This window comes from Hippocampus bargibanti, linkage group LG13, assembly GCF_051943395.1.
Source record: "Hippocampus bargibanti isolate YZ-2025 linkage group LG13, ASM5194339v1, whole genome shotgun sequence".
Taxonomy (NCBI): domain Eukaryota; kingdom Metazoa; phylum Chordata; class Actinopteri; order Syngnathiformes; family Syngnathidae; genus Hippocampus; species Hippocampus bargibanti.
In genome coordinates this window covers 1,895,721-1,922,073 of record NC_142746.1, presented here as the reverse complement: position 1 = coordinate 1,922,073, position 26,353 = coordinate 1,895,721, and the positions used below count along the sequence as shown (strand labels likewise).

The window sequence follows — 26,353 nt, the reverse complement described above, 5'->3', positions numbered from 1 at the left end:
TAAAGGTTAGGGTTAACACAACTAGGTTAGGGTTAGGGTTAGGCGTGAAAACCCAAAACCGTGTGACGTGAGCGCCTCACCTTGACGGAGAGCGTGTTGGCCACGACGCCGTCCACCGTGTTCTCCGTAAAAGGGTCAAAATGTTTATCCGGCCGCCGCATGAACTCGGGCTTTAGCCGGTAGCCGCTACAACCGTTGTACTCAAACATGAAGAGATTCAGCTGCATGGAAAGATCTGCGGCAAAGAGTTTTGGAAAAACCGGCGAAGGAGATTTGGTGGCCATGTCTGTGACCAAGCCCCGCACCCCCCAAAGAAACAGGAAGTGTTCTGTTTCTAGCTCATTCGACCTCATGCTAATCCCGGATTGCGGCTCACCTACGGTTTGATAATTGAGAGCTACTAGTTGACATCCGGTGTTCCAGAAAAGTTGCGGCATGAAGTTGGACGAGTCCACTCTGGTCCCTTTGGGGTAAATCCGACTCAGCTGCGATTTATTGTATCTGGTTGACGGACGGGTTAAGAAGGCCACGCCTAGTATGATGTCATGTTAGCTTCGGACAAAATCCGTCAACGGACGGTGGAAAACAAAACAATAATTGGTGCCACCCTAGCCACTCTGGAGGACTTGCACACTACAAGAACCAAGACAAGGGAAGGGAAAATCCGACTGGACCCTCCGCACCCTGCTCACCACCTTTTCCAGCGACTCCCATCAGGCAGGCGCCATGCGCACCGAATCCAGCAGACATTTAAACAGCCATAAATCATCAGTCAGTTTTAAATGTGCTAAGTAGTATAATGTAAAGCTAGCTAGCTATCTATTAGCTATGTCATTGAGAGGTTTGAATGGCGCGTATGAATACAATGTAAGATTATTAGTAGCTATCTATTAGCTAGCTAGTTGAATGTGCCAAGTAGTATAATGTAAACCGAGCTGGCTATTAGCTGTATAGCTATCTAGTTAGCAAGCCATCTATTAGCTATGTGCTAGAGAGCTTTGAAAGGCACTTATAAATACAATGTATTATTAATTGTAGCTATCTATTAGCTAGCTAGTTGAATGTGCTAAGTAGTATAATGTAAAGCGAGGTGGCTATTAGCTATATAGCTATCTAGCTAGCTTTCTTTTCGCTATGTCCTTGAGAGTTCTGAATGGCACTTACATATACAATGTATTATTATTAGTAGCTTTCTATTAGCTAGCTAGCTAGCTAGCTTTCTATCTATTTGAGTTACTTCCGGGTTGAGTGAATGCTGGCGAATGTGGCTGCCGCTGATCACCCACAGAAAAACTTATCTTGTGACTGAAAAGTGACCTTGAGAGATTTGAAAGGCGCTTATAAATGAAATGTATTATTATTATTATTATTATTATTATTTTTATGACGTCCCTGATCCACTGGTGAAATTGACACTTTGATCCTCTCGTTTTTCATCTAGAACTGCTTCATGCAACAAAGACGGTGCAGAAAGTGCTTAAGATTGAATGTCACAATATTTATTTAGTTGTTGTTTTGACTTCAAGACGTTCCACCATAACGTCCCTGATACACTGGTGAAAAGGACGCTTTGATCCTCTCATGTTTCATCTAAAACTGCGTCATACAACAAAGAGGGAGCAGAAAATGCTAAAGATTAAATGTCACATTATTTTCGTTTTTTGTTTTTGTTTTGAGTTCAAGATGGCACCCGCGAGGGTGGTTGTCTTTACAGCAGCTCCTGTATTTTGTTTTTGTTTTTACTTCTTCCAAACAAATTCCTTGTGTGTTCTTATCCAATAAAAGACGATTCTGATTGTGATGTCCTCGATGTCAATATATTCCGCTCAGAGCGATCAAAGGCATTCCGGGCGACGTGACTTAGCATCGAACGGCGGCTTTTTAAAGTCATCCTGTATCAAAGCGAAAGAAGCAGGTGGGGGATGTGAGCGGTCGCCCTCGGCAACCGTCGTTAAGGATACTCCACAAACTCAACCGGTGACTTGGTGAGATGCTCCAGCGCTTTGGTCTCCACAAACGACGACATGTGGTAACAGCGGCCCGCCTCTGCGAACATGTTTCGTACACTTGAGCATAACGCCGAAAGACGACGAGGCACACCGGAACGCCCAACGTCAGCTTTTTTTGGCTTACTTTTGGAGGCCTCGAAGGAGTTGAACTTCGTGGGCTGCACGTAGTTGACCAGGGTGGACATCTCTTCCGTGGCGACGGCCTCGCGCTCCGATGAGCCCTTAAAAGAAAAGAAAGAAAACTAATTTTAAAATGGCCGCTTAGGCGCCATGTTTTTTTTTTCATTGGAACACGGGCTGACCTTTTTACCGTCGTCGTCGTCGTCATCGTCGTCTTCCTCGCTTTCAGCCTCCACCTCTGCCAAAATTGCAAAACAATATATTTTTGGTTGACTCGACAACATTTTCATTGTTTGAATAATGCGTCAAAGTGCAGATGTGGTTTGTCAATGAGTGGAGTACTTTTGCAATTATGGGAGCGAAAAAGACCCCACTACAGGCTAGTGTTAAACCAAAGAGGACACAAAAGAAAATGACGGTCATCAAAAAACACCAACGAGGTTTGTGTGACTTAGCGTCCCGCTACCAGTACGCTAATTCGACCATTGCTACATGTGGCTAATGCTGTTTCCGTGTTGTCTAAGCAATGGTCTCAGGCAATAGACGAGGTTGATAAACTTCTGTTGATTTGGATTAACGAAAAGGAGCTAGCAGGGGACAGTGTGAGTGAGGGTATTATCGCCGAGAAAGCACGGTAATTTCACTCAAATATCAAGAGGCAAATACATCAACTACCATCACAAAGGTCAATAAAACGACTTGATGATACAGTACAGTTTATTTCTTTCATTACAATACAATAGCACATTTATTATACATAAAATATGATATATTTTGTGTACTTTTAAGGCTTATTTAATAGAAAATTATGTTTTATGGGGACCTGGGAATGGATTATTCTCATTTTAATGGTTTCTTATGGGAAATGAATGTTTGGCAGATGAACTTGTTGCCTTACACACACTTTCTGGGAACCAATTATGTTCGTAAGCTGAGTTATCACTGTACATCAACGACCATCAAAAAGGTGAATAAAACTACTTGATTATACAGTACAAATATATTTCTTTCATTACAATACAATAGCACATTTATTATTCATAAAATAAGGCATATTCTGTGTACTTTTACGGCTTATTTAATAGACAATTATGTTTTATGGGGACCTGGGAACGGATTATTCTCATTTTAATGGTTTCTTATGGGAAATAAATGTTTGGAAGATGAACTTTTTGCCTTACACACACTTTCTGGGAACCAATTATGTTCGTAAGCTGAGTTATCACTGTACATCAACGACCATCACAAAAGTGAATAAAACTACTTGATTATACAGTACAAATATATTTCATTACAATAAAATAGCACATTTATTATTCATAAAACAAGGCATATTCTGTGTACTTTTACGGCTTATTTAATAGACAATTATGTTTTATGGGGACCTGGGAACGTATTATTCTCATTTTAATGGTTTCTTATGGGAAATAAATGTTTGGAAGATGAACTTGTTGCCTTACACACACTTTCTGGGAACCAATTATGTTCGTAAGCTGAGTTATTACTATACATCAACGACCATCAAAAAGGTGAATAAAACTACTTGATTATACAGTACAAATATATTTCTTTCATTACAATACAATAGCACATTTATTATTCATAAAATAAGGCATATTTTGTGTACTTTTAAGGCTTATTTAATAGAAAATTATGTTTTAAGGGGACCTGGGAACGGATTATTCTCATTTTAATGGTTTCTTATGGGAAATTACACTACTTTCTGGGAACGAATAAAGTTTGTTAAACTGAGGTATCTGATAGAGTGTTTTTATACACATCGGTAAACATCCTATGTTATTTCATGTTTAGTTTAGTCTATATGGATGTATGTAGCTTATTAGTTAACTTGTTGCGTATGTAGAGTGTAACAAGTATTCTTTTTCAGTCTAATGTACTCCCAACCCCCTCCCGTAGCTGATAGGCTTAGTCGAGACGATGTCATCAAATGCTGTGTGAGTAAAACTAGCTTGAAGGGGCGGGCTTTGCGCTCTTGGCTCCCCGCACCGACTAGAGATGTTCTTCTATTGTTTTACGAGAATAAAGTAGTCTTTTCTGTTCACCATCTATGGTCCCCGCTGGTATTTCATCATAAAACTCTGTTGAACTCCGAACCAGAAGAGATACAAGAATTAGATTCCAACAGTATCACTGGAGGAAGTACACATTTTTTACTCCAAGTCCACTAGAGAGTAGCGTTAGCCAGGAAATAATTGCCCGTGGCCTGCTACAAGGCCTTAGTGTGGCCAACTGGAAATCGGATTGGTTAATGCAACAGTTTGGTAGATTGACACTTATTTGATAGTACTGTACAGGGCCTGCAGAACCGATGGTGAAGGCGTCCAGGTCGATTTCTGACCCTGGTAACAAATCATGGCTGAAACATCAAAATCATCTGAATGGAAAAAATACAAAGTAGCAAAAGAAGACCAAAAGTAAAAGTCCGCCAAGGTTAAACAAACACATACACAATGCATGCAGCAAACAAGCAGCAAACAATGAACCGACACCGGATGGTCATGCCGGGTGTCCTTTTAAGTGTCAGTGATTAAGACGACCAGCGCCTGCGAGGCTGCAGGCAGGGCTGACGTCGCTACCCGTTGGTCGCCAATCTGATCGGGACGACCAGCACCTGAGCAGGTGCAGGCGGGCCCGACAGCGCCCCCCGTTGGTCGCCAACCAGATCATGACACTGGCAATGTTTTTTCCCTTCCACAATGAGGGAGCATTTCCCCTTTTTCCATGTTAGCGCTTTGTTCCAGCTTCAGCTGTTGTTATAGCGCTATATAAACCAATATGTATTGCATTGTATTTTATACAGCCGCCCCCATTTCGAGCTCAGATAACTCCAGACACATATAACTTAGGAATTAACTCTTTTTTTCTAATAAAAGAAGAGAGAGTCTCAGGTTTCTAACGCTGTATTGAATGTTTATGTCGTCCTAAAAGTCAATATTCTATGGGACCTGGAATTTGACTGATAATGAAAAAAACCCTGGCACTGGAATGGACACATTTTTGCACATCTGGCAACATATGGAAACATGAAAAATAAGCGGGGAGGTGCGAAGAGCAAATTTTCAGCTATTTTACAACTTGGGACTTCGCTATAAGGCTGAGCGATGTTCCTCACGGTACCTGTGGCGTTGTTGCTAGGCGACAGCGGCTCGGGGTCCTGATTGGCCGGTTGCTCCGTCAGCCTCTTGATGTCGCCGGTGGCGGCGGAGGCTTTGTGAGATTTCTTGTTCTTGATGAGAATTTTGCCCATCAGCTCCTGAGGACTTGGTAGAGCTACTCCCGACTCCAGCTGCAATCAAATAAGGGCGAGTAAGTCCATGAAGTAGAACTGTTTTTTTTTAAACTACAGTGATACCTTGGCTTACGAACTTAATTGGTTACCGGAAAGTGTGTGTAAGGCGAAAAGTGTGTATTCCAAACGTTAATTTCCCATAGGAAACCATTAAAATGAGAATAATCCGTTCCCAGGTCCCCATAAAACATAATTTTCAACTAAATAAGCCTTAAAACGACACACAATATACCTTATTTTATGTATAATAAATGTGCTATGATATAAAGCTGTTTTATTTACCTTTGTGATGGTTGATCGTTGATGGCTTGATGGAATAATAATAATAATAATAATACATTTAATTTCTAAGCGCCTTTCAAAGACACACTAGAGACACACGAGAAACTTCTTTAATAGCTGGTTCCCTTGCTTGTCTTTTGTCTGCAGTCTACACTCTGTTCAAACGAGTCCAAATTTCACTGTTTTTTCTATCCATGCTCTCACCTTTTCACTTTTTTTTTTTTTTTGTTTCAAGCTCTGTCGTCTGCCTTTCCTGTTTATGTGCAGCTCTGTTTTTCTATAACCCCTCCCCCCTCTCACTGCTGCGTGTGTCCCCTCCCTCCTGTACCACAGATCTTGACCAATCACGTGCAGCTTTAACCGAAGACAGGGGGCGAGGAATAGAGGACAGAAAGTCGGCTGCCATTTTCAGCTCCTTGTTAGGAGCGTCAAAAACGACACATCAATCATTGTGGGGTTCCGTGTGTTTCCTGCAAAATAGTTTGTATGCCAAAATTATATTCTTGCGAATTTAACGTTCGTAAGGCAAAAAGTTCGTTAAAAAAAAAAAGCGTTTGTAAGCCAAGGTATCACTGTATTTTTTTCTTCTCACCGGGTATCTGTCCAACGGATCGATCAGTAAGGCCTCCCCGAAGATTGATCGACAATATTCCGCCATTTTAGCCTGCTGCTTCAAACTGATGAAAAAAACGGATATTTCATCGAGTCAGGAGGCTTGAGCATTTAGCCTTTAGCAAATTTAGCATTCAACAAGGAGGTAAATGCGTCAAAATTGAAACTCTGCTAAACTCTCGAATGATGAAAAAGGAATTTAGTGACTCACGAGTCGACGTGATTCTCAAAAGACAAGATGACCGGAAAAGGGGATGTCTTGAAGGCACACTCGGCAATGGCCTCAATGACTTCCTGCCCAAACAAAAGTCAACAGAAAAAGAACAAAACAGAAAAAAAACAATAATAAATTAAAACGCACGACAGCAAATAAAATAAACAACTAGAATACAGGTTGCATCCAACATACGACCGAGTCCCGTTCTGACCCAATGGTGGTAAGTCAAAATGGTCGTAAGTCGAAATCCATTAAAAAGGCTAAATGACTGGCAAACTCCCCCCTTTGGTACCATCACACGGTCGATTGCTGTGTGAGAGTGAGATGTTGGCTGGCTGGCCAAAATTGGAGTACACGTTGCCGGCCTGCTAGCATTGCCAGGCGTAGAATTAAAATTGTAAAAATAGAGTCTGGAGGTTGTGGTCGTAAGTACGGGTGGTCTGAAATCGAACCGGTCGTAATTCGGATGTTACCTGTATTTATGCCGATATGGTTTCTACCTTAAAAAAAGTATTTTGTTACAATTGAAACCAATTTAATTTTAAAACCAATCTCATTGAAAGGACAACCGGCGTCGCCGGACAAGTTGTGTCCATAATTTGTAAAATGGCTTCAAATGACTTCTACTTAGCGCATTTTACAAAGATTCCACCGCATGTAGCTATATTTTTCGTTTTAAGACTCACGCTGAATATTAAGGAAGTCTTGCATTTGACTTGCCAGAGCCAGAAGAGGGCGTCCAAGCTCCATGGAAGGAATTTATCAGCCTGTGGAAACGGGCTGATTCATTCCGCACAACAGCTCGGTGGCCATTTTGTGCCTCTTTTTGGGTGAGACATTTCCCCCCAATGTTGCCTCAAAATGGCACGGAATAAATTATTTAATCGATTGCAAACATGTATGCTTTCCTCTTCAGAACTATTTGAATCATTTTAATAACTGGATGTGTAACAAGAAAGCATATTCTCCGAATCTCTTTTGATTCTCCAGCAATGCAAGACGTCTTGGCGTGACGTCACGAACTGGGCGCGGGACCTTCTGAAAATGCCCAATTCGCAGCTCAATTTTTTTCAGATTTTGGACACTTTAAGTCATTACGGCCTTACGACCGGCTCGACTTACGACCACCCGTACTTATGACCACGACCACCAGACCCTAATTTTTGTATTTTCATTTTACGCCTGGCACCGCAATGCGCTGGCAGGCTGGCAACGCGTACGACAATTTTGGCTAGCCAGCCAGCATCTCACTCTCGCACAGCAATCAACCGTGTGATGGCACCGGCGGGGGGAGTGTCCACCGCAGCCAGGACTAGAGCTGAGGCAGGGGAGCTAGAGATAGCGAGCTAGCTAGCTGGCTAGAGATAGCTCAATAGATATAAATAGATAGAGATGGCTAGCTAGTTATATAGAGATAGCTCGGTAGAGATAGATATGGCTAGATAGCGAGATAGCTAGATAGATAGAGATAGCTAGCTAGCTAGCTAGAGATAGCTCAATAGAGATATAGATAGACATGGTTAGATAGCTAGCTAGCTAGCGAGAGATAGCTCGATAGAGATAAATAGATACCACTTCTATGAGTTATAAAAATACAACTTACTCACCTTTATAAACTATAGTGTTAGCAAAAAGCGTAAACTTCAATACATTTTTTCCCTGTTTTTTTTTAACCTGGTTATGAGTCAGATGTTACCTGTATTTAAAAACGTTTTCCATACATAAAGCGCACCGCATTATAATGGGCACTTTCAACAAATGATAATAATAACAATAATACATTTCATTTCTAAGCGCCTTTCAAAACTCTCAAGTTCACTTTACAGTCACAGGATCGGTTTTTCTGCAGGTGAGTAGCGGCAGTAACGCAAATAGATAGAAAGCTAGCCAGCTAGCTAACATATAGCTAATAGATAGCCAGCTAGACAGCTAGGTAACTAGCTAGACATCCATATAGCTAATAAATAGCCAGCTACATAGCTAGCTCGCTAGATAGCTAGGGAATAGGTAGCAAATGGATAGCAAATAGATAGCCAGCTAGGTAGCTAAATGACATATTTTAAAACGTTTTTCCAAATGTGCTTTTGTGTTATGTCACATTATTTATTGACAATAAAGCTGACTTTGACTTTGATTATTTTTTGCTTTGTTGTTTTGATTACAAGAGTCGCGAGAGTGCCTGCCTTTACAGCAGCTCCTGTATTTTTGTCTACTTCTTCCTTTCCTTTCCATTTCCTTTCATTACTTTGCTGCTGTGAAATGTCCATTTCCCCACTGCGAGACTAATAAAGGCTACTTAAATCCAATCCAAATAGTTCTTAAAGGTTAGATCAGGCGTCTGCAACCCGCGGCTCCGGAGCCGCATGTGGCTCTTTCACCCCCCTGCTGTGTCTCCCTGCGGCTTTAGAAAATAAATAATGAGTATTTAATTTAATGTATATTATTTTAGTTCGTTCGTTTTTAAAAGCGTAATTCTAAATTTGAAGATTATGGTGATTCTAAATAATACAAAATAAAACGTATTCAATTTTTTTGTCGGTCATAATATACGTCACAACCATCGACAGTGGACGTATATCCGGTCACAACCGCCAAATTGTGCACGATTTCTTGAATTTTTCGACCCCCAGGTAGGCCAACTATGGATAAATCTAAGAAAAGTGTCTGAAGAAAACAGAACGTTTAATGATACGTGGGCCGATTCGTTCGCCTTCACTGCTGATGAAACGGGTTTACCGGTATGCTTAATATGGAATGAGAAGTTAGCAAACAATGTCGCAAGACATTTCCAGAACAAACACACAGCCTTTGCTCAAAAATATCCGGATAGAGATGAGAGAAAAAGAGCCGTTTCGGAACTGATGCGGAAAGCTGATCAGAGCAAAAATTTATCCATTTTATCAAGTGGATGATCATACAGCCCTGATGTGTAGAGGCTGTGCGCTGAGGTGCAGGAGCAGAAATCACATTAACCAGGTGATAAATATTGTATTTGCCATTTTGCAAATACAGTAAAGTCTCGTTATATCGACATCGGATATATCGATAGTCCCGGTTATATCGGTACTATTTCTACGCACGCACGTAGAAAATTACATGCAAACAGGGTCGGATATATCGATAGTCGCGGTTATATCGATATTTTTTCGGACTCCCTTGAATATCGATATAACGAGACTTTACTGTATTCTTTTTTTTTTCCAATAAATATTGAGTATTATATTTGAAAGTAATCTTCAACCCAACGTCTTTTTTTCTGAGTTTAAAATGTTTTTGTTGCGTGCAGAAATGTAATTTCACTTCCCTGTAACAGTTCATTGATTAATAAATGCAACACACTATAGTTTGTTTATGCATATACGTATCAAGGTAAAAAAAACGATGATGAAAAGATGCAGTGTTGTCTTCATTTTAAATGTCAAAAGGATTTTGTGGCTCCCATTGTTTTCTTTTCTGTGGGAAATGGATCCAAATGGCTCTTTGAGTCGTAAAGGTTAGATCGAGAAGGACATAGCACTACTGAAGGCCTAGGTGGAAAAATGCGCGGCTCGCCATTGGTAATAATGAAAATAAAAATGAAAGTAAACAAGAAGAGAAAAGAAAAAAAAAAGAAAATGAAAAAAAGGTTTTCAGGCATTAAATAAGGTCGACGTGGTGTCTAGTGCGCGACGGCGTTGACCTTGAAGGAGATCTCTGAGGTCATGGTGAAGCCGTGCGTGATGACGGGCTCCTCGTCGGCTGTGCGACCTTTCCACACGTCCAGTTCCACGCAGCGACATCCGGCCAGCAACACCTGCCGGTACATCTCCACCGACGAGCTCCCCGCCAGCTGGCCCGCTACCATCAGACGACTTTTAACGGCCATTTTCGCGGGGGGGTGAGGGGGGGGGGTTCCCACCTGTCAGGTAAGTGTTGTGCGAGGAGTTGACAAAGTAGTGCGGCAGCGGGAAGCTCATGTCTTCCGATTGGTCCAGTTTGTCCGGAGGGATGACGGCGTTCTCGTCGCTCGATAGGTAACTGCTGAAGGCCTGCAAGGAGATCAGGCCTGCAGAAAAGCATAATAATAATAATAATAATAATAATAATAATAATAATAATAATAAATTTCATTTTTAAGCGCCTTTCAAAAATCTCAAGGTCACTTTACAGTCACAGTATGAGTTTTTCTGTGGGTGAGCAGCGGCAGCCACACGCGCCAGCCTCCAATCAACCCAGAAGTAACTCAAATAGAAAGCTAGCTAGACAGCCAATAGATAGCTAATAGATAGGTATTAGATAGCTACCTAGATAGCTAATAGATAGCCAGATAGCTAGTAGCCAGCTAGACAGCCAATAGATAGCTATTAGATAGCTACCTAGATAGCTAATAGATAGCCAGATAGCTAGTAGCCAGCTAGACAGCCAATAGATAGCTAATAGATAGCTATTAGATAGCTACCTAGATAGCTAATAGGTAGCCAGATAGCTCGTAGCCAGCTAGACAGCCAGTAGATAGCTAATAGATAGCTATTAGATAGCTACCTAGATAGGTAATAGCCAACAGGACAGCCAGGAGATAGCTATGAGATAGCTATGAGATAGCCACTAGATAGCTATTAGATAGCAAGCCAAATAGGCTTCAAGATTTCAACGGCGCAGTTTGCTTTGGTGCATTTTGTAAACCTGACCCCGTTCCAGCAGAGTCACATCGCTCTGGTGCCTTTCCAGGAGCGTCCGGGTCTGAGCGGGTCTCAGAGGCGGGTAGAGGATCTCGTTGAGTCTAGGGTCCCGTTGCTTGTTGTTGATGAAATCCGTCATCCGGTCTACTGATAGGACGCCGTCCTCGCCGCCCCTATCAAAAACACGCCACTTTGACCTTTGCCACAGCTGCATTTTAGTTTGGAAACTGTAAAATGAATGATGTCCAAAAAGTGAAAATACAGTCAAATTTCGGTTTTCGTCCATAATCTGTTCCAGAAACCTGTTTGAAAATGGAAACATTTCCTATGACAGTCGAACTTCAGTTTTCAACCATAATCAGTTCCAGAAATCTGTTTCTAAACTGAAACATTTCCCATGACAGTCAAATTTCGGTTTTCGTCCATAATCTGTTCCAGAAACCTGTTTGAAAACTGAAATATTTCCTATGACAGTCAAACTTCGGTTTTCGTACATAATCTGTTCCGGAAACCTGTTCGGCAACTGAAACATTTCCTGTGACAGTCAAACTTTGGTTTTTCACCATAATCTGTTCCAGAATCCTGTTCAAAAACTGAATTATTTCCTACGACAGTCAAACTTCAGTTTTCGTCCATAATGTGTTCCAGAATCCTGTTCGAAAACTGAAACCTTTCCGGTTACACTCAAATGTTGGTTTTCGTCCATAATCTGGTCCAGAAACCTGTTCGAAAACTGAAATATTTACTATGACAGCCAAACTTTGGTTTTCAACCATAATCTGTTCCAGAATCCTGTTCGAAAACTGAATTATTTCCTACGATAGTCAAACTTCAGTTTTCGTCCATAATCTGTTCCAGAATCCTGTTCGAAAACTGAAACATTTCCCGTTACAGTCAAATGTTGGTTTTCGTCCATAATCTGTTCCAGAAACCTGTTCGAAAACTGAAATATTTCCTATGACAGCCAAACTTCGGTTTTCGTACATAATCTGTTCCAGAAAACTATTCGAAAACTGAACCACTTCCTATTACAGTCAAACATTGGTTTTCGACCATGATCTGTTCCAGAAACGTGTTCAAAAACTGAATTATTTCCTACGACAGTCAAACTTCAGTTTTCGTCCATAATGTGTTCCAGAATCGTGTTCGAAAACTGAAACATTTCCCGTTACAGTCAAATGTTGGTTTTCGTCCATAATCTGGTCCAGAAATCTGTTTCTAAACTGAAACATTTCCCATGACAGCCAAACTTTGGTTTTCGTACATAATCTGTTCCAGAAAACTATTCGAAAACTGAACCACTTCCTATTACAGTCAAACATTGGTTTTCGACCATGATCTGTTCCAGAAACGTGTTCAAAAACTGAATTATTTCCTACGACAGTCAAACTTCAGTTTTCATCCATAATCTGTTCCAGAAACGTGTTCGAAAACTGAATTATTTCCTACGATAGTCAAACTTCAGGTTTCGTCCATAATCTGTTCCAGAATCCTGTTCGAAAACTGAAACATTTCCCGTTACAGTCAAACTTCAGTTTTCGTCCATAATCTGTGTGTGTGTGTGTGTGTGTGTGTGTGTTCCTATTACAGTCAAACTTCAGTTTTCATCCATAATCTGTTCCAGAAACCTGATCGAAAATTGAAACATTCCCCGTTACAGTCAAACTTCAGTTTTCGTCCATAATCTGTTCCAGAAACCTGTTTGAAAACTGAAATATTTCCTGTGACAGCCAAACTTTGGTTTTCGTACATAATCTGTTCCAGAAAACTATTCGAAAACTGAACCACTTCCTATTACAGTCAAACTTCAGTTTTCATCCATAATCTGTTCCAGAAACCTGATCGAAAACTGAAACATTTCCCGTTACAGTCAAACTTCAGTTTTCGTCCATAATCTGTTCCAGAAACCTGTTTGAAAACTGAAATATTTCCTGTGACAGCCAAACTTTGGTTTTCGTACATAATCTGTTCCAGAAAACTATTCGAAAACTGAACCACTTCCTACGACAGCCAAACTTTGGTTTTCGTACATAATCTGTTCCAGAAACGTGTTTGAAAACTGAAATATTTCCTGTGACAGCCAAACTTTGGTTTTCGTACATAATCTGTTCCAGAAACCTGATCGAAAACTGAAACATTTCCCGTTACAGTCAAACTTCAGTTTTCGTCCATAATCTGTTCCAGAAACCTGTTTGAAAGCTGAAACATTTCCTATGACAGTAAAACTTCAGTTTTCGTCCATAATCGGTTGCAGAAACCTGTTTGAAAACTGAAACATTTCCTATGACAGTCAAACTTTGTTTTTTGTCCATAATCTGTTCCAGATGACTATTCGAAAACTGAAACACTTTCTATGAAAGTCAAACTTCGGTTTTCGACCATGATCTGCTACAGGCACCTGTTCCAAAACTGAAACCGTTCCCGTTACAGTCAAATGTTGGTTTTCGTCTATAATCTGTTCTGGAAACCAGTTCGAAAACTCAAACATTTCCCATTATAGTCAAACTTTGGTTTTTGTCCATAATCTGTTGCAGAAACCTGTTTGAAAACGGAAACATTTCCTATGACAGTGAAACTTCAGTTTTCAACCATAATCGGTTCCAGAAAACTGTTCCAAAACTGAAATATTTCCTATGACAGTCAAACTTCGGTTTTCGACCATAATCTGTTCCGGAAACCTGTTCGGCAACTGAAACATTTCCTGTGACAGTCAAACTTTGGTTTTCAACCATAATCTGTTCCAGAAACCTGTTCCAAAACTGAAACATTTCCTATTACAGTCAAACTTCGGTTTTCGAACATCATTGTTCTCGCCAAATTCATCGATGAAAAGGTTTCTTCAGCCGTCATCTGTACTTCTTTGAAGGTGTCGGACATTTCGCTTCTTATCCAAGAAACTTTGTCAGCAAACTAAAGTCTTACTGGTAGTTTAGGCCCTATATGTATATCTATACGTACTGTCCAGACATGGCGGTGCTGGACTCTGCTATGGTTGGGGGGAGCAGAGGACTACTCCCTGCAGCTCCACTGATTGTTCCTATTGTTCTGACTAACGACTGGCCTAATTGCCCCACTTCCACCGGTATCACCTCATCAGTATTACTAATCCTATGTTACCTAAGCAGGCTATTGTACGAACGATCCAAATTGAACCTCAACCCACCATATCGGTTTAATGAAGGATTTAGCTGTTTTATGAAAATCGCTTCTTTTACTCCCCTTTCAAACCATCTATGTTCTTTCACTAAGATTTTAGGGATATATATATATAGGGCCTAAACTACCAGTAAGACTTTAGTTTGCTGACGAAGTTTCTTGGACAAGAAGTGAAACGTCCGACACCTTCAAAGAAGTACAGATGACGGCTGAAGAAACCTTTTCATCGATGTACAGTAAAAAGTTTGGTATACATTACAGCAATAAAAATTGATAATACGAAATATAAAATGATAAAAATGAGACCAAAAGTTATAAAATGTATAAATGAACTGTAAACAGTTTGGTATCTAATAGTATTCAATTGAGAATGTTTAAAAACAACAGATTGACATTGTATACTATCCTGTCGTGTAACCGTCACGTCTGCCATTTTGAATGGATTTTGACTTACGACCGTTTGACTTACGACCGTATTGTCGGAACGGAACCCGATCGTAACTCGGATGTTACCTGTACTTCCCGGGTGCCTCCAATGCCCCCCAATTCCTCAAAGAAGACACACACACACACACCCACGGTGCACTCACTGCATTTTAAAGATGTTAGCCAACTCCGGACGAGGACAAAGATGCTCCAGGAAGCTTTGGTACACCTCCAGAGGGAAGTCGTCCAGTTTGATGGCGTCGCCCTATTGAGCGAATGAAACAACAGCGTCAGAGTTGCGCAATCTGGGTTGAGACAAACAACGATGCTAAAATCAAAATGGAGATTCCGTTTTGGTGTTCAGAAAAAAAAAAAAACTAATGGACCGACCCGCCCAGAAGGAAGTTGGCAATTCTCCAAAGCGCTCTCCACCCGCTTCCTGTCCGATGAAAACAAGCGAACGATACTGAAAAACAAAAACAAATTAATATCATAGTGTCCTCACGTCACATGATCACTTCAAATTCTGTCAGCGGTCCAAAAATGTTCTCTAGTGGAACCGGCGCTAAGACATGGATGGGCTAATCCGGGCGTTATTTGGCCGCGCTCCATTTCGTGAAGCGAAATCTATTCGTAAAAAAAAAAAAAAAAACGGCAAAATGGCTGAAATTAAAATTGTCGCGGCTCAGAATTGAAGCGGATTTACTGTACGTGGGGCAGGAGATGTGGGAAAATCTCTTTTGGGAAATGAATGCTACAGCTTCCTGTTTGCTTTCAACATTTAGCTTGTAGCAGATGTGTACAGGTTATCACCACAACGTCCCTGATCCATTGGTGAAAAGGATGCTTTGATGCTCTCCTCTTTCATCAAGAACTGCGTCATATAACAAAGAGGGTGCAGAAAGTGCTGAAGATTGAATGTCATTTTATTTGTTATATTGTTTTTTCGCTGTTGTTTTGACTTCAAGACGTTCCACCATGACGTCCCTGATCCACTGGCGAAAAGGAGGCATTGATCCTCTCCTGTTTCACCTAGAACTGCTTCATACGAAAAAGAGGATGCAAAAAGTTCTTAAGATTGAATGTCACATTATTTGTTATTTTGTTTGTTTTTGTTATTTTGACTTCAAGACGATCCACCATGACGTCTCTGATCCACTGGTGAAAATGAGGCTTTGATCCTCTCCTGTTTCATCTAGAACTGCTTCATACGAGAAAGAGGATGCAGAAAGTGCTTAAGATTGAATGTCACATTATTTGTTATTTTGTTAGTTTTTTTGTTATTTTGACTTCAAGACGTTCCACCATGACGTCCCTGATCCACTGGTGAAAAGGACGCTTTGATCCTCTCCTGTTTCATCTAGAACTGCTTCATACGAGAAAGCGGATGCAGAAAGTGCTTAAGATTGAATGTCACATTATTTGTTATTTTGTTTGTTTTTTGTTATTTTGACTTCAAGACGTTCCACCATGACGTCCCTGATCCACTGGTGAAAATGAGGCTTTGATCCTCTCCTGTTTCATCTAGAACTGCTTCATACGAGAAAGAGGATGCAGAAAGTGCTTAAGATTGAATGTCACATTATTTGTTATTTTGTTTGTTTTTTGTTATTTTGACTTCAAGACGTTCCACCATGACGTCTCTGATCCACTGGTGAAAATGAGGCTTTGATCCTCTCCTGTTTCATCTAGAACTGCTTCATACGAAAAAGAGGATGCAGAAAGTGTTTAAGATTAAATGTCACATTATTTGTTGTTTTGTGTTTTTGTTGTTGTTGTTGTTTTGACTTCAAGACGTTCCACCATAACGTCTCTGATCCACTGGTGAAAATGAGGCTTTGATCCTCTCCTGTTTCATCTAGAACTGCTTCATACGAGAAAGAGGATGCTTAAGATTGAATGTCACATTATTTGTTATTTTGTTTGTTTTTTTGTTATTTTGACTTCAAGACGTTCCACCATGACGTCCCTGATCCACTGGTGAAAAGGACGCCTATTTTTTTTTTTTTTTTTTTTTTTTTTTTTTTCATCCACTGGTTATTCTTCCTTTTATCACTTTGCAGGTCGGCGCGGAATTAATAAGCACCTTGACGGATCCTGTGCCTGTTTTTTTTTGTTGCACGCGGAATGGAGTTTATTTTAAGAAGCACCGGACGGGAAAGAGTAACCTTGTCACGTTTGCGTACATCCCAGCAGAATATCGACTCTGCTCAACAGTTGCGGGCTTGACTCACTTTTTGACAGGGATTTTGCCGTCCGCATTGGGCTGTAGAGTCAACTTCACGTACCTGAAAAATTTAAAGGAGTCTGTGAACAACAAAAAAAAAAAAAAATGGCAGTGTTCTAACCACTCTGCAAAAAATCCTACTGGACTCTCCGCAACCTTTTCCAGCGACTCCCCCGAAGCAGGCGCGACCGATCCATGCGCGCCATATCTGAGAGGGAGTTTCTGGAAAAGGTGGTGAGCAGGATGCGAAGGATCCAGTCGGATTTTCCGAGTCCTTGTTTGGATTCTTGCAGCGGTGACAATGATTTTTTTTTTAACTGTCCGCTGAAGACAAAATTATTACATTCTCTGCGGTTTAATGTAAATGGTGGACTGAGGAATGTGCAGTTTGATTCCCCTCCAGTATCTTCTGGATGGAAATTATGATAATAGTAATAATAATAATAATAATAATAATAATAATAATAATAATAAATAATAATAATAATAATAATAATAATACATTTCATTTATAAGCGCCTTTCAAAACTCTCAAGGTCACTTGACAGTCACAGGATAAGTTTTTTCTGTGGGTGAGCAGCGGCAGTCACACGTGCCAGCGTTCACCCAACCCGGAATAACTGAAATAGATAGCAAGCTAGCCAGCCAGCTAGTGCATAGCTAATAGATAGCTAACTAGATAGTCAGCTATCCAATAGTTCGCTAGCTAGATAGCTAACAGATAGCCATCGAGAAAGCCAGCTAGCTAGGCAGACAGCTAAAAGATAGCAAATAGAAAGCTAGGTAAGTAGCCAGCCAGTTAGATAGCTCGATAACTAGTTAGATAGCCAGCTAGTTAATGATGCACGGTATGTGGATGCTTGTGGAAAAATATGTTTTATATGTGAAGTAATATTGAGCCACAACAGGTCTCGCAACTACTGTCAGCAGCCACCGACTCCATTTCTCCCTGTCGTGGCTCGGAATTGAAGCAGATTTATGTGGGACAAGAGATGTGAGACAATCTCTTTTCGTCAACGGATGCTACAGCCGCGTGTTTACTTTCAACATTTAGCTTGTAGTAGACGTGCTCATTCAACCATGAAGTCCCTGATCCACTACTGAAAAGGATGCTTTGATCATCTCCTCTTTCATCTAGAACTGCTTCATGTCACAAAGAGGGTACAGAAAGTGCTGAAGAATGAATGACTCTCTGTGTCTTTGTGTTGTCATATTATTTGTTATTATTATTATTTTTTTAACTTTATGTTACTACTTTACTTATTATTATACTTGATACTATTAGTTTTATTTTATGTTACTACTTATGTTATTAAACTGTAAGAAATTTCGTTCATATACTAAAAGCTTTTGAACACTTTAATAGCGATATGCAGATGCACATTTAGCATAGTGATTGCGCAATCCATGGTGAGGCTCAGCCGGCTGGTGCCTCACCGCTCGTCTCTACTTTGTATTTGAATGGTAAATGTGAAAATTTATTGATTTTGAAAAAAAAAAATCCAAAAATGGTGAAGTTAAATGGAAAAGAATGTTAAAGTACAAATCACTAAATAAATATAACCGTTTAATTTATTTTGTCATTTGATATTTCCATGATGGCAGGTGAGGCACAGCCTCACCTGCCTCCCCTGACTGCACGTCACTGCAATGTATTATGATTAGTAGCGTTCTATTAGTGAACTAGCTAGCTAGCTTTCTATCTATTTGAGCAACTTCCGGGTTGAGTGAACTGTGGCAACGTGTGGCTGCCGCTGCTCACCCGCAGAAAATTATCATGTGACTGTAAAGTGTCCTTGAGAGTTTTGAAAGGTGCTTATAAATGAAATGTATTATTATTATTATTATTATATTATTATTATTAATATTATTAATATTATTATTAAAATAATAACATGCGCGTCTTGACTTACGCTTTGAGGTGCTTATAAATGAAATGTATTATTATTATTATTATTATTAATATTAATATTATTATTAATATTATTAATATTATTATTAAAATAATAACATGCACATCTTGACTTACGCTTTGAGGTGCTTATAAATGAAATGTATTATTATTATTATTATTAATATTATTATTAATATTATTAATATTATTAATATTATTAATATTATTATTAAAATAATAACATGCGCATCTTGACTTACGCTTTGAGGTGCTTATAAATGAAATGTATTATTATTATTATTAATATTATTATTAATATTATTAATATTATTAATATTATTAATATTATTATTAAAATAATAACATGCGCGTCTTGACTTACGCTTTGAGGAGACTGCGATCTCTGTTGAGGTTGTGGCTCAGCAGGTTGGAAGACAGACCAAAAAGCTCCTCACACCACACCTACAGAGGGAATCGTTAGCATCATTAGCATCACGGTCGTCCGTCTTCACGCTTACCTTGGCCTCGTCCTCTTGCGAGGCGATGAAGACGATCTGGTTGACGTTGACGAAGTCGGAGGCCGTCACCACCGTCACCATGCGGTTCTCCAAGCGGCCCACCAGGTTGCCCACGTCCAGAAGCTCACGTAATTTGGCCTCCTAGCAAAAAAAACACCTCAAACTCAAACACCCAACAACCGGTTACCCCAAAATGGCATGTGCTTGTTTTTTTTTTCCCCTTTTCTTTTCTTAGTCATGAAGAAGCGGTGAGATGGCGTTGCTACGGCGACACGCAAGATGGAGGACAAAGTGGTGAAAAGGAGGAGCAAAGAAGGTCAAGAGGCCGCCGGTCGGCCGTTACCTTGGCGGTTTTGGTGCGTCTGCCTGTACGCACATCCTTCACGTGGCTCAGGTCTAACAACTCCGTCTCCTGGAAGACCGAAACACACACACACACACACACACACACACACACACACACACACACACACACACACACACACACACACACACACACACACACATTTAAGATTGCCTCCTGCATCGGTGCCAAATTGTGTGGGTGTGTGTATGTTATTGTTTTGTGTGGGTGTCTGTTTGTTTGTGTACGTGTGGTTTTGTGTGTGTGTGTGTTTGTATGTGGTTGTGTGCGGTTGCTTGTATGTGTGTGTGTGTGTGTTTGTGGTTTTGTGGAGTTGTGTGTTGTTGTGTAACTGTGGTTATATGTGTTTGTTTGTGTGTGTTTCTTTGAGTGTGTGGTTTTGTGTGGTTGTGTGTGTGCACGTGTGTGATTGTGTGTATGTGGTTGTGTGCAGTTGTGTGTGGTTTTGTGTGGTGTGTGTGTGTGCGTGTGTTTGCGTGTGTGCGTGAATTTGTGGGGCTGTTGTGAGTGTGTTTGTTTGTGTGGTTTTGTGTGGTTGCGTGTGTTTGTGTGTGTGTGTGTGTGTGTGTGTGTGTTGTGTGTGTGTTGTTGTGTGTGTGTTTTTGTGTGTGTGTGTGTTTGTGTGTGTTTTGTGTGGTGTGTTGTGTGTTGTGTGTGTGGTTGTGTGTTTGTGTGTGTGTGTGAGTTGGTGTGTGTGTTGTGTGTGTGTGTGTGTGTGTGTGTGTGTGTTGTGTGTGTGTGTGTTGTGTGTGTTGTGTGTGTGTTGTGTGTGTTGTGTTGTGTGTGTGTGTGTGTGTGTGTGTGTGTGTGTGTGTGTGTGTTTGTTGGTTGTGTGTTGTTGTTGTGTGTGGTGTGGTGTGTTTGTGTTGTGTGTGTGTGTGTGTTGTGTGTGTGTGTTGTTGTGTGGTTGTGTGTGTGTTGTGTGTGTGTGTTGTGTGTGTGTGTGTGTGTGTTGTGTGTTGTTGTGTGTGTGTGTTGTGTGTGTTGGTGTGTGCGTGTTGTGTGTGTGTGTTGTGTGTTGTGTTGTGTGTGTGTGGTTTTGTGTGTGTGTGTGTGTTTGTGTGTGTGTTGTTTGTGTGTGTGTGTGTGTGTGTGTGTGTGTTTGTGGTGTGTGTGTGTGTGTGTGTGTGTGTGTGTGTGTTTGTGTGTGTGTGTGTGTGTTGTGTGTGTTTGTGTGTGTGTGTGTGTGTGTGTGTGTGGTGTGTGTGTTGTGTGTGTGTGTGTGTGTGTGTGTTTTGTGTGGTTGTGTGTTGTTGTGTAAGTGTGCTTATGTGTGTGTGTTTGTGTGTGTTGTATGTGTGTTGTGTGTGTGTGTGTGTTTGTGTGTGTGTTTCTTTGAGTGTGTGGTTTTGTGTGGTTGTGTGTGTGGTTGTGTGCGTGGTTTTCTGGGGCTGTTGTGAGTGTGTTTGTTTGTGTGGTTTTGTGTGGTTGTGTGTTGTTGTGTAAGTGTGGTTGTGTGTGTTTGTTTGTGTATGTGAGTTTGTGTGTGTGTTTCTTTGAGTGTGTGGTTGTGTGTGTGCGTGTGTGTACGTGTGTGATTGTGTGTATGTGGTTGTGTGCGGTTGTGTATGATTGCTTGCATGTGTGTGTGTGTGTGTTTGTGGTTTTGTGGGGTTGTGTGTTGTTGTGTAAGTGTGGTTATGTGTGTTTGTTTGTGTGTGTTTCTTTGAGTGTGTGGTTGTGTGTGTATGTGCGTGTGCGCGTGGTTGTGAATGTGTGGTTGTGAGAGTGTGGTTATGTGTGTGGGTTATGTGTGTGTGTGGGTTATGTGTGTGTGTGTGTGTGTGTGTGTGTGTGTGTGCGCGTGGTGGTGTGTGGTTGTGTTGTGTGTGTGTTTGTTGGTGTGGTTTTGTGTTGTGTGTGTGTGTGTGTTGTGTGTGTGTGTGTGTGTGTGTGTGTTTGTTTGTGTGTGTGGTTGTGTGTGTGTGTTGTGTGTGTTGTGTGTGTTTGTGTGTGGTTGGTGTGTGTTTGTGTTTGTGTGTGTGCGTGTGTTTTGTTGTGGTTGTGTGGTGTGTGTGTGTGTGTGTGTGTGTGTGTGTGTGTGTTTTGTGTGTGTTTGTGTGTGTGTGTGTGGTGTTGTGTGGTTGTGTGTTGTGTGTGTGTGTTTGGTTGTGTGTGTGTTGTGTGTGTGTGTGTGGTGTGAGTGGTGTGTGTGTGGTGTGAATGTGTGGTTGTGAGAGTGTGGTTATGTGTGTGTGTGGGTTATGTATGTGTGTGTGTGTGTGTGTGTGTGTGTGTGTGTGTGTGTGTGTGTGTGTGTGTGTGTGTGTGTGTGTGTGTGTGTGTGTGTGTGTGTGTTTGTGCGCGCACACAGAAAAATGAAAAGCAGTGAGCGGAGTGTGTTGTTGTTTCCTTTTTTTCTGAGTGCAACTTGAAATGTCCCATTTGAGTCGCCGGTGACATTTCACCAAAACGTGTCCACACTCAAACAAACCTGTGTGATCTTGGTCATTTACCTTATTTTGGTCCGTCCAGTAGAGATAAAGCCCGTGAGGATCCACAAAGAGCACGACTGGCGTGACGGTGGAAAGATCCTGCGGAAGAACACCACAAAAAAAAGTCAACCCCAAATTGACGACGAAGGCCGAGCGCATCCCTGGCAAGCGTCGCCATGGCAACCGACTCTTTTAAAACAGCCAGCGGCACATAAAAAAGAGCCTCACTGTGGGGGTTGCATGCAGATAGACACGCTCTTATCTGTGTCACATGATGCATCAATTCTGTTTTAGCGTTGCGGTTACCATGGCAACTGCATCGCCATACGTCTGTTTACGGGTTGCCGCACGCTCTGGCGCCCCATCAACAAATGCTTTCGGACAAAAGATGATTTATTTTTTTTTTCCTGGTGGTGATTTTCAAAATTCCGGGCGGATTTTGGACATCAGCCCTCATTTCAAGCTCAGATAACTCCATATAACTTGGGAATTAACTCTTTTTTTCTGATGAAAGAAGAGATTCTCAAGGTTTTTTTTTACGCCGAACTTAATGTTTATGTCGTCCTAAAAGTTAAGATTCTGTGGGTCCAGGAATTGGAGTGACAATGACAAAATCCCTCAAGGGCAGGTCATTTTTTGTTTCACGCTGTCAGATTTGTTTCATCTTTTACTATGTTTTCAGTCATGGGTTTGTTTGTTACTTTGGACATTTTTGTCATTAAGAAATAAACACATCAGAGAATATCATCAAAGGAGAATAAAGCATGTTAAACAGCCACATTTGCTAATTCCTCGGAAATTGTTTCATCTTGTCAGGTTTGCTACGTTTTCAGTCATGTTTTTGTTTGTTACTTTGGATCTTTTTGTAATTAAGAAATAAACACATCAGAAAATACAGTCAAAGGCGGATAAAGCATGTTAAACGGCCACATTTGCTAATTCCTCGGAAATTGTTTGTTTCACGCTGTCGGCTTTGTTTCATCTTGTCAGGTTTGCTATGTTTTCAATCATGGTTTGGTTTGTTACTTTGGACATGTTTTGTAAATTAAGAAATAAACACATCAGAGGATATCGGAAAAGGACAATAAAGCATGTTCAACGGCCAAATTTGCTAATTCCTCAGAAATTGTTCGTTTTATCTTGTCAGGTTTGCTATCTTTTCAGGCATGTTTTTGTTTGTTACTTTGGACCTTTTTGTGATTAAAAAATGAACACATCAGAGAATACAGTCAAAGGAGGATAAAGCATGTTAAACGGCCATATTTGCTGATTCCTAGGAAATTGTTTGTTTCACGCTGCCAGATTTTTTTCATCTTGTCAGGTTTGCTATGTTTTCAGTCATGGTTTTGTTTGTTACTTTGGACATGTTTTGTCATTCAGAAATAAACACATCAGAGGATATCGGAAAAGGACAATAAAGCATGTTCAACGGCCATATTTGCTAATTACTCAGAAATTGTTTGTTTCATCTTGTCAGGTTTGCTACGTTTTCAGTCATGGTTTTGTTTGTTACTTTTGACCTTTTTTGTGATTAAGAAATAAACACAGCAAAGAATATATTCAAAGGAGACGAAAGGATGTTAAACGGCCATATTTGTTAATTCCTCGGAAATTGTTTCACGCTGTAGGATTTGTTTCATCTTGTCAGGTTTGCTATGTTTTCAGTCATGGGTTTGTTTGTTACTTTGGACATTTTTGTCATTGAGAAATAAACACATCAGAGAATCTCATCAAATTAGAAGCATGTTCAACGGCCAAATTTGCTAATTCCTCAGAAATTGTTCGTTTTATCTTGTCAGGTTTGCTATCTTTTCAGGCATGTTTTTGTTTGTTACTTTGGACCTTTTTGTGATTAAAAAATGAACACATCAGAGAATACAGTCAAAGGAGGATAAAGCATGTTAAACGGCCATATTTGCTGATTCCTAGGAAATTGTTTGTTTCACGCTGCCGGATTTTTTTCATCTTGTCAGGTTTGCTATGTTTTCAGTCATGGTTTTGTTTGTTACTTTGGACATGTTTTGTCATTCAGAAATAAACACATCAGAGGATATCGGAAAAGGACAATAAAGCATGTTCAACGGCCACATTTGCTAATTACTCAGAAATTGTTTGTTTCATCTTGTCAGGTTTGCTACGTTTTCAGTCATGTTTTTGTTTGTTACTTTTGACCTTTTTTGTGATTAAGAAATAAACACAGCAAAGAATATATTCAAAGGAGACGAAAGGATGTTAAACGGCCATATTTGCTAATTCCTCGGAAATTGTTTCACGCTGTAGGATTTGTTTCATCTTGTCAGGTTTGCTATGTTTTCAGTCATGGGTTTGTTTGTTACTTTGGACATTTTTGTCATTGAGAAATAAACACATCAGAGAATCTCATCAAATTAGAAGCATGTTCAACGGCCAAATTTGCTAATTCCTCGGAAATTGTTCGTTTTATCTTGTCAGGTTTGCTACCTTTTCAGGCATGTTTTTGTTTGTTACTTTTGACCTTTTTTGTGATTAAGAAATAAACACATCAAAGAATTTATTCAAAGGAGACGAAAGGATGTTAAACGGCCATATTTGCTAATTCCTCGGAAATTGTTTGTTTCACGCTGTAGGATTTGTTTCATCTTGTCAGATTTGCTACCTTTTCAGTCATGTTTTTGTTTGTTACTTTGGACCTTTTTGTAATTAAGAAATAAACACATCAGAAAATACAGTCAAAGGCGGATAATGCATGTTAAACGGCCACATTTGCTAATTCCGTCTTACCTCGTCCCATTTGATGAAGTTGCTGCCGTTCCTCAGCGTCGGCGACACGGCGGGCGGCTGGAGTTTTAAGGCGTGGACGCCCGGCTGGGCGCCGGCCATGGCAAACGCGCGCGCTGGCGCCGAGCTTGTCAAACGGCCGTCAACAGGCGGAGACGCCGCACCGCCGCGTCCTCTTCTTCCGCCTCCTCAGCATCATCTAGTCCCTTCGCCTTCGCTGCCGCTGAAAGATACGATGCACGGTCCTCCCCCCGCCTCCGCGTGCTGCAACAGACAGACTGAAGCAGATGTCTTCATGGGAGGCCACAAAGCACGCGGCGCGCTCAGCCTCCACAAATTGACTCATTGGCGACATGCGCAAAGCCGCTTCCCACAAATGGGGGAGGCGGGGGGTGGGAAGAAAAGGGACGCGTAGACGATGAAGAGGAGAGGAAAAGGGAACCGGTGGGAGATAAGTGGGGGAGTGGACGTGGAATGTAAAAGGTGGTTGATTTGCTCAAATCAAGCCAGCGAGAGGGAAGTGCTTGACTTTTTCATGTCAGCTCAACAGGTGGGGGGAGGAGAGAGACGAGTGCGGGAAGGGAAAGGGCCACTCGAGGACTTTTTACGGGGGAGAATATATATACGTATATATACAGTGACGTGTTGTGAGGTTCATGGCTGGTGAGGCACTGCCGAAATATAACTGTTTAATTTATTTTTTCATTTGCAGTGACGTACTGTCATGATCTGGTTGGCGACCAACGGGGGGCGCTGTCGGCCCCGCCTGCACCTGCACAGGTGCTGGTCGTCCCGATCAGATTGGCGACCAACGGGTAGCGACGTCAGCCTCGCAGGTGCTGGTCGTTTAATCACTGACACTTAAAAGGACACCCGGCGCGATCATCCGTTGTCGGTTCATTGTTTGCTGCTTGTTTGCTGCATGCATCGTGTATGTGTTTGTTTAACCTTGGCGGACTTTTACTTTTGGTCTTCTTTTGATACTTTGTATTTTTTCCATTCAGATGATTTTGATGTTTTACTTTTTGTTCCTGCCGACTTTATTTTAATACAATTTGTCAAACAACCTCCTGCTCCTTCCTGCCTGCTTTTTGGGATCCTCACCCGCCATCACCACCTCGCAAACCGTGACACATGCAGTCAGGGGAGCTAGGTGAGGCAGTGCCTCACCTGTCATCATGGAAACCTGTCATGGAAATATCAAATGAAAAAATAAATTAAACAGTTATATGTATTTAGTGATTTGTACTTTATTTTTCTTTCAAAATCGCTGAATTTTCACATTTACCGTTCAAATACTAAGTAGAGACGAGCGGTGAGGCAGGAGCCGGCTGAGCCTCACCATGGATTGCGCAATCACTATGCGAA

General features: G+C 40.9%; 1 protein-coding gene across 1 annotated transcript in view; it reads right to left on the bottom strand.

Moving 5' to 3' along the window:
- plcb1 (phospholipase C beta 1) overlaps positions 1 to 25,762 on the bottom strand; it is a 42,578-nt gene extending 16,816 nt beyond the window's left edge. The window contains exons 1-19 of the mRNA XM_089011616.1: positions 24,989 to 25,762; positions 22,250 to 22,327; positions 19,773 to 19,841; positions 19,430 to 19,570; positions 19,294 to 19,373; positions 17,025 to 17,078; positions 15,181 to 15,256; positions 14,955 to 15,055; positions 11,218 to 11,381; positions 10,449 to 10,595; positions 10,230 to 10,387; positions 6,545 to 6,627; positions 6,314 to 6,398; positions 5,268 to 5,436; positions 2,312 to 2,367; positions 2,134 to 2,230; positions 1,962 to 2,046; positions 377 to 501; positions 81 to 235 (exon numbers count right to left, since the gene is read on the bottom strand). Of these exons, the coding sequence (XP_088867742.1) occupies positions 81 to 235; positions 377 to 501; positions 1,962 to 2,046; positions 2,134 to 2,230; positions 2,312 to 2,367; positions 5,268 to 5,436; positions 6,314 to 6,398; positions 6,545 to 6,627; positions 10,230 to 10,387; positions 10,449 to 10,595; positions 11,218 to 11,381; positions 14,955 to 15,055; positions 15,181 to 15,256; positions 17,025 to 17,078; positions 19,294 to 19,373; positions 19,430 to 19,570; positions 19,773 to 19,841; positions 22,250 to 22,327; positions 24,989 to 25,087 (2,022 nt within the window). The 5' untranslated portion in view covers positions 25,088 to 25,762. The remainder of the gene's footprint in view (positions 1 to 80; positions 236 to 376; positions 502 to 1,961; positions 2,047 to 2,133; positions 2,231 to 2,311; positions 2,368 to 5,267; positions 5,437 to 6,313; positions 6,399 to 6,544; positions 6,628 to 10,229; positions 10,388 to 10,448; positions 10,596 to 11,217; positions 11,382 to 14,954; positions 15,056 to 15,180; positions 15,257 to 17,024; positions 17,079 to 19,293; positions 19,374 to 19,429; positions 19,571 to 19,772; positions 19,842 to 22,249; positions 22,328 to 24,988) is intronic.
- Between the last annotated feature and the right edge of the window lie 591 nt (positions 25,763 to 26,353).